This window comes from Oryzias melastigma, linkage group LG4, assembly GCF_002922805.2.
Source record: "Oryzias melastigma strain HK-1 linkage group LG4, ASM292280v2, whole genome shotgun sequence".
In the NCBI taxonomy this organism is placed as follows: domain Eukaryota; kingdom Metazoa; phylum Chordata; class Actinopteri; order Beloniformes; family Adrianichthyidae; genus Oryzias; species Oryzias melastigma.
Genome location: NC_050515.1, coordinates 6,255,780 through 6,264,167, shown reverse-complemented (window position 1 = coordinate 6,264,167; position 8,388 = coordinate 6,255,780). Strand labels below are relative to the sequence as shown.

General features: G+C 35.9%; 1 protein-coding gene across 2 annotated transcripts in view; it reads left to right on the top strand.

Moving 5' to 3' along the window:
* The first annotated feature begins 818 nt into the window (after positions 1 to 818).
* ttc39a (tetratricopeptide repeat domain 39A) overlaps positions 819 to 8,388 on the top strand; it is a 25,399-nt gene continuing 17,829 nt past the window's right edge. Inside the window, exons 1-4 of one of the 2 annotated variants that reach the window (XM_024278095.2) lie at positions 819 to 1,035; positions 1,675 to 1,725; positions 1,895 to 1,945; positions 2,228 to 2,281. In XM_024278095.2, the coding sequence (XP_024133863.1) occupies positions 983 to 1,035; positions 1,675 to 1,725; positions 1,895 to 1,945; positions 2,228 to 2,281 (209 nt within the window). In that variant the 5' untranslated portion in view covers positions 819 to 982. Of the gene's footprint in view, positions 1,036 to 1,674; positions 1,726 to 1,894; positions 1,946 to 2,227; positions 2,282 to 5,995; positions 6,134 to 8,388 lie in introns of those variants that run through there. The other variant, XM_024278096.2, reaches the window with a different exon arrangement.

The window sequence follows — 8,388 nt, the reverse complement described above, 5'->3', positions numbered from 1 at the left end:
AAACAAACCATTCAATTATAGTCAAGTATTCAGTTTCTTCACATTATGCTTTATTTCACTTCACTAAGTTTTCAATTAAAAATATCTTGCTAAAACAATTTTATTTTATTCTATTTTTTGCTGTTTCAATTTAAATTTACGGAGCCCCTAAAGGGACCTTGAAGTAAAAATATGTGAAGTACAAAAACATTTTTAAGTTTTAAAAAAATTTGGTTCTAACAGGTGCTCACCAGATAGCAACTGGTGCGCTCTCATTAGTAACCAGAAAAAAAAAAAAAAGTTACTTCAATTTTTTGAAAACATTTTTTTAAATTCAATTTTTAGATTTTTTTTTCAATGACTACCTGGTAGATACAAATAAACAAAAAAAGTTTTTTCTTCATTTTTTTTCCCTTGATGACACTATAGGGGCTCCGTATAAATGTTTTCTATGTGTTTAAAGTGCTATATGTGTTAAAAGGTGTCTTTCAAAATGTGTGGCCTATTGAAATGATTACAAAGAGCCAACATTTTTAGAAAAAATAATATTTAAAAATGCCTTGTTTACATGGTTTCTTTTGATTTAAACACATTTTTATTTTGCATTTACATTTTACAGGACATACAGCTGCTCTTTTTTTAAAAAAAATCTATGTTTTTTTATTTTATTACTAATTGTATTTATTTTACAAATAAATTTAATTTAAAAAACAGTAAAATTGTATATTTTGACAGCAGCGCTTTAATCCGTCGGGCTTTAGGACCAGGAGGCCGCCGGTGCGGCTCCGGTGTGAGGGGAATCCATCATTATGCTGATGGAGGTCACACACCTTTCTTCTCGCCCCGCCCGGAAGACGGAAGACACCGCGGCAGCTCTCCCGTCAGCGTCCGTGAAGGATTTACGTGCGCGCGCCGGTCCTCTCGCGTTCCCCGGTGTGAGCCTCTTCATGCCCGTTGCTGATCCCCGCTCCACCGCTGTCTCACCGGACCCCAGACCTGTGGCATGAGTTTTATCAACAAATGGAGACGAACGGTGAAGAAGGATGACGGGAAAAAGTGAGTGCCGTTCAGGAACTGTCGGTAATTTTCAGCTTCAAAGTCAAAACATGGATTTTACTCGACTTTACAGTAGTCACGAGAGTTTTCGCCCGCCGCTTTATCTTTATGACACCACTGATAAGATAGCAGCCAGGCGGATGTGTACGGAGCGCGAGCCGTTTCCACGCGCGTACTTCCAGAAGAACCTCACATCGAAAACGGCTCTGATTTCCGTGAAGCAGAAAGAACTGCCTTTGGCTCTGATATCTGTCAACGCTTCAATTAGCTCTGCGTTTGAAGCAGTCAGCAGCTCGTTGGGCAGCATTACTGTCGCTCTGCGGTTGGGAAGAACCATGATGTTCATGTGATCATAATGTCTATAAATGACACTTTTATGTCTAAATGCTCATTTTAGCTGTGGGTCACACATTCTACTGTAATACCACCTTAATTAAACCAGAATCTGGGGTATTTTTAAATTATAATCTACATTTTCTGAAATTTAATTATATTTTGCTTAATGATTTTCAAAAGATTAAGTCAAAGTGATTTAAATTATTTTTTTAATGTTCCAATATTTGTTTTAATGCGTTTTTTTCTTATTCTGTTTTTCTTTTTCTTTTTTTTAATTTTTAATTTTCTTTGACCTCCTTACAGGGGTGCCACGCAGGCACAAGACGTCCCAGATGATGTGGACTCCCCGAGCCGGTATGTTCACATTGTCCTTACACTCATATTTTCTTACAGTCAGAACAATAAGTGGCGTCACAAAAGGAAATAAAAGAAAAGATGCAAAGAAAGTTAAGCAATGACAGATTTACAGGTAAAGGTGGAATCACTGAATCTAAAATATATATACATGTTTTTGTTTTTGCAGGTTGTCAGTCGTAAACAGTCCAAACATGGATCCAATTATCACAGACTTCAAGTAAGTAATTTCTTAAAATGAAAGTTTTCCCGTCAGACATGTGGTGCATCCACATTCTTTAGCGATTATCATCCAATCAGACCGTAGATTGCTTACATGTCAGTCTTTTTTTAATTAACTTTCACCAAAGTCACTATTTCTCAAACTCCATAAATCCAAAAAGCGACAAAAGAATCGGCCCGGGAGTGTCCTCGAACAAAAGCCTCGCTCTGAACAGGATTTGATCACCGAGATAACCCTTTTTAGTTGTTTTTTTTTTTTCATTGCTTTTTTGAATTTCAGTTTACAGCTTCAGGACAACGAAGGTTCTCCAGATCCGACGAGTCCTTCAAATGGGTGAGAGGAAGCACTGAAATATTTTTTAAATATTTACCTTTTATTGATGTATTTTAGTCCAAATCATGAGTTTAGGTGAAAAGATGGTAAAAGATGCATTAATATTTTAAATATTTTTCAGTTAAAAGATGTTTTAGATACATTTCCTTTCATTTTTATTTGTTTCGTGTGAATCTTTCAATGATCACACTTTTACAGGCGTCTATAATCATTTTATAATCTTGTCTCAACCAATGAGGAGCATGTTGGAGATCACAGAGGAGGAGATGTGGAGCAGAAAGATCAGTGAGGAACAGGATGAAGAGTGGAAATGCAGTTTGTCCTGACAAACCTGTGGAGCTATGAAGAGCTTACGGGAAGGGAGAAGAGTTTCTGACTGGACTGCTTAACAAGATCTTAGAGAGAATGAAGGAGAAGAAGACGTTTTCTGGTTCCTAAAGAAGAAGGGAGACGTGCAGATTTGTAGAAACTATAGAGGAATAGAGAAGATGAGTCACAATGAAGTGATGGGACAGAGTGGAGGAAGCCAGAATGAGGTCAGAAGTGAACATTTGAGAGCAACAGTTTGGCTTCATGCACAGAACGAGAAGCACAGATGCTGAATTTGGTTTGACGATGTTTCAGTAGAAGAACAGAAAAGATCACAGCCTTTTTATATCGTCATTAAACTGGAGTAATTGCAGAATTATTAAACACAGAAATGTTGTTTTTAACTGGTGTTTTCTTTGAATTTTATTGAAAATGTTGGACGAAAGTTTCAGGTTGATGAAAAGAAAGGTGATGAGACAGAAAGAGGAGGCGGAGCTGGAGGCAGCAGAGATGAAGATGCTGAGGTTCTCTTTGGGAGGATGGATCAGGAATGAATCCATTAGAAGAACAGACCACGGGAAATGTTTTGGAGATGGAAGCAGATTGAGAGGAGGACCAGTGATGATGTTACCTGAGCTACCAGGAAAGTAGCCTAAAGGAAGACCAAAGAGGAGGTTCATGGATGTAGAGAAGGAGGAAAATGTCGAAGAAAGGGTTGGATAAGTCACTGTGGCGCCTCCTACAGACAGCTGCTAAAGTCATAAAATTATATCGCAAAGCTTTGCATGAAGGAGCTCTAAACGTCAAATCAAATGTCTGTTAACGGAAGGAGGAAAATTCCAAACTCCATCCTGGATTACGGAATGGCTGCTCCTCAGTGCTGCTGCTGCAGACTCCACTGTCCAGGTTTTCTTCTCTTTTGGTTTATCTTGAGCTCCACTGGACCTTCAAGTCCAAATCTGTGATTCACAACTGAATATTACTGCTGTCCAGCTGCTAGTTTGATGTTATCTCTTTTAAGTTTTGTAAAATTTCAAATTAATTTTATTTTTAAAGCATCTTTCATGTAAATCGACAGCTCAAGGTGGTGTACAAAGTACAAAACAAACCAAAACACAATTCATCACACATGCAATAAAATAATAAGATAATCACTTTATAATATTATACACAGATACAAACACAAATAAAGGAGAAATGGAAAAACATTTTAGTCTGTTAAAGAAATAATCAGTTTATTTTTGTTTTTCTTGACATAAATCAATTTTCCTTTGTTTTTATTTATACATTTTACTCACTAACTTACAATGGAGTATTAAGCTTACCAAAATAAATAATTACATTTGTGAGAATAAAGTTGTAATACTATGAGAAGAATGAAGTTATAAAATTATAAGAAAAAATTCAGACTTTTTTCAAGAATTAAGTTATTTAATTAATGAGAAAAAAGTATACATTTTACTAGATTAAAGTAATAAAGTTATGAGAAAAAAATTGCAAAATTATGTGGAAAAAACTCAAAATTAAGAGGAATAGGAAATTTGAAATTTTACAAGAAAAAAATTGGGAACTTATGAGAACTCTAAAATCTGACAAAAAATGTAGGAGAAAAAAAGTCCAAAAATTACAGTCAAAAGTGACTAAATTAAGATAAAGCAAAAAATCCCCAAATCATCAGAAAAAAACTCTCAAAATTATGAGAAAAGTTGTAAATATTATAAGAAAAAAGTTTAAAAATTATGAGAACAAAGTCTGAAATTCTATAAGAATTAAGTTATAAAATTATGAGAAAAAAATCAAAATTATAAGAAAAAAGTCAAAATTTTCAGAGAATTTTAATGCCTATGTCAGAGGTCTGCAACCGCGTTTCTGGAGCCACATGTGGCTCTTTTATTAAAAGAAAAAAATTTCTAAATTTTGAAAAGTAATTATAAAGTAAGAAGTGAGAAAGTAGTAAAGGGGAAAAAAAGTTAACAACTGTGACTCAACCATTTACAAACCGTTGAAGGTCAGTATGTATCACAAGTCAAACTACGTTTTGACACATTTTTGTGTTCTTTGTACTACAGAATATCAATGGCAGTCAACAAGCGCTTAATTAATTAGCTCAGATTTCATTTTGCTTTGTTAGACTTCCATTTGATGAATGAACAACAGTAAAATCACTTATTTTTAATTTAACTACTGCTGATATTACACATACTACTGCTACAGATGATCATATGTGGCCGGGTGTGTTTTATTTTGAAAGGAACTCACATGAACTGTCAAAAGTTTTTTTTTTTTAAATGGCTATTGTCTTTTAATGAGTATGTTTTATGAATAACAGTTCATTTATGTTTGTCGTAATAGTAACAATAGCATATATACAAATGAGTGTTTTATTTTTTTAAAGGCTGAAGGATCATTTTGTGGCTCTTTCAGAGCTGAAGGTTGCTGACTCCTGGCCTATGTCATGTCATTCTTAACCTTTTTAGAGTAAACTGTATCCATATATATGATAGTATCTTTGGCAGATCCATTCTAGCTCTGTGGAGAGTTATTCATTTATTTACATGTTTATTTATTTGTTTCCTTATTTGTTCTCTTTGATGGTGGCCCTGATACTCCGTCATACCAACACTCTTTTTTTCTGCTCAGTTAAATTCAGTTTTCATCATGCAGAGTTGAAGAAAAGGAAAGCCTTGGGTTTCTGACAATGTTTGAATAAAACTTTATTGATTTCTGTTAAGCTGACGCATCTCCCTCACCTCAGTTGGATCATAGACGCTGCTCTAAAAAAGCCTGGATGTGGTCAGCAGATGTGACTTGAAGCCAGAGAGGAAGTGACTCTTCCTCACCAAGTGACGCGTCCTCCATTTCTCTTCCTCTTGACCTCGTGTTTGAGTTAATGTGATTGCAGCGATGAATCACGGTCCTGGTGTTTTTCCTGTCGTTCTTACGCATGGAAAGGAGGCTCAGACTGAAATGTGTCATTCATGTGTTGAGCAGAAACTTGAAGCTGAAGCTCTGATTTTATTATTTCTGGGATTGTTATGGATGCAGAGTTTGGGTCCAGTTTGAGTCCTGCTCCTCCTTGTTGCTCCCTTTACTATCACAGATCCCTCATTCCAGTCTCTCCGTGACTTAACATTCGTTTTTTGGAGTTTCCCATCTTATATAAAAGTCCCAGGCTGTGAAATCATGTACATGTTGGCCGCCGCCCTGTTTTCCTCTCAGCCAATCGTGGTGGAGACTGCAGTGCGTGATGATCAGGAGGTGGGACCTGCTGTGTGTGTGTCAGCACTGTGTGGACTCCCACATGTGTGATAGTCATCCCGATCTCATTAGGAGCTGCTCCCTCCTCCCTCTCATTCATTCTTCCTCCTCCCTCCTCTGTTTCTGCCTCCTCCCTCCTGTCTGCAGCGACAGGAGACGCAGATCATTACGCTGCACTGCTGCTGACGGCTGAGGCTCACTCCTGCAGTTCTCCTCTGTCTTCTTTCTTTCTTTCACGCTTTGCCAGATGAAAATGTCAGGAGAGGAAGCGGCTCTTCCAAACGGGTAAGCTTCCCGCTGCCTTTCGCGGCTGCATGACGCCTTCGCCTCTTTTTCTGCTGCATCACATGAGAGGGACTTTGTGCGTGACGTTTGGTGGCATGCAGAAAAACTTGTTGGCTTTCTGTTTGCTTTGTCACTTCTCCATCCCTCCCGTCGGAATGAACGCTTGATTACTCGCCGGTTCGTTGGGATTGATACGCTCTCGCCCGATAAGGATCGTCATTGTGGAACTTGCTCTCTTGAATTGCTCCAGAATTGCTGACTTGGAGCTCTTATTAAATTATTCGGACAATGCGTGGCATGCTGCTCATCCTGAATGCAACAGGCTCTGCTGGGCTTCGCCTTTGTTACAGGCTTCAGGATCCTCGGCCCCCCCAGCCATGCTGAAGGTCCCCCAGCTTGTTTTCCCCGATCATCCAGTTTTCCGAACGGATAAAGACATTGATTGTTTGTTTTCTCATGAACTTTGGCAGCACAGTGGTCACTGTTGGTTGACTGATGAGGTTTCTCCATCAATTCAAACCGTCAGAACAGCTGCAAGCAGAAAACTTAAGACAAATTATGGTTATTATCGGACTCTAACCACTCCAACTTTTTTGGATTTATAATTACTGATCTTTTAGTAATCGATTGTTCTTAATTTTTCTGAATTGTTTGTATCAGTTTTGTGCACTTAAAACATTTAAATACACAGTTTTACTTCATAATTTACAATTTATAAACGGAATATGTTGTTTTGTCTCATTTAATCTTATTTTAAAGGGAAAACATTAAAAGCAAATCAAGCAAACATTTGTATTTATCCTTAAAACAGTTTTTTCATATTTTAAAGACAAAAATAGATTTTTCTTAGCAAATTTAACATATTTTTCACACCTATTACCAAATCAGCCCAGTAAACAACAAAATACAGTAAAGGAAACTCAGTTTAAAGAAATAGAAAGACTTCAAAACCTTGTTTTTCCAATACTATTAAGTTGTTAGCTGGTTTTAGTCAACTGCAACATCCTAATAAAGTTACTCCGTTGGCTGAAAGGTAGATTACAAACTTGAAACAGTGTAAATAATAAATAAAAATCAGATCAGAATTTGCTGAAAATTGACTGAAACAAATGAATTCTTAATAAGTTTTTTAAAAATGGAAGAAAACTGGTAAAAAATGTTCTGAAATCTGAATAAAAATGTCAGAAACACTTTACAAGAACCTTTTCTGCACACCAATTCCATTTAGACATGCTCTGTTGATGCAAAAATTGAACAGATATATTAATATCCTAATTTTTCAAAGGACTTTTGCATGAAAACAAGCAGGAGAAACCACACAGAGTGGACAATCATCAGGTTGAACTTGTTTGGCTCGTCAGCATGAAACCAGATTTACTTCTACTGAGTTATTTCTGAAACTAAAGCTAATACTGCCCTTACCGTTTGTTACAGAGCCCCGAAAGCGACAGCAAAGTAAATATATATATATATATATATATATATATATATATATATATATATATATATATATATATGTAATAAAACGAAAATTCTGGTTTTTAGCTAGTGCACACCAGATAGTACTCATGCACACCAGACAGTAACCGAAAAACAAAAATTCTAAAGATTTAAGTTAAAGATGTTTTTTTCTGGTTCCTATCTGGTGCTCACTTGATAGTAACTGAAAAAAATATATAAAAAATGAAGAAAAAAAATGTTTTTCTAAAATTTATTTAAATTTTTTTTACATTAAAACTCTTAAAATTTTTGTTAAAAAATATGGTTACTATCTGGTGTGTGCCAGAAAGTAACCCATGGACATCAGATAGTAACTTGTGCGCACCAGATAGTAACTGAAAAGACAATTCTAAAAATTGGAGTAAAAAAAATTTTTTTACAGTTACTATCTGGTGCGCACCAGATAGTAACTGGAAAAAAAAATCTAAAAAATTAAGTTAAAAAAAAATTCTAGTTACTATCCAGTGTGCTCTAGATAGCAGCTCATGTGCACCAGATAGTAACAAAAATATTCAAAGTTGAAGTAAAAAGATAAAAAAATTTGGGGGGTTACTATCTGGTGTGTGCCAGATGGTAACTGAAAAGAAAAATTCTAAAAATAGGAGTAAATTTTTTCTTTCCAGTTACTATGTGGTGCACACCAGATAGTAACTGGAAAGAAAAATCTTAAAATTCAAGTAAAAAAATTTGTGGTTACTATCTGGTGCGCGCTAGATAGTGACTCATGTGCACCAGATAGTAACTAAAAAAAAAAA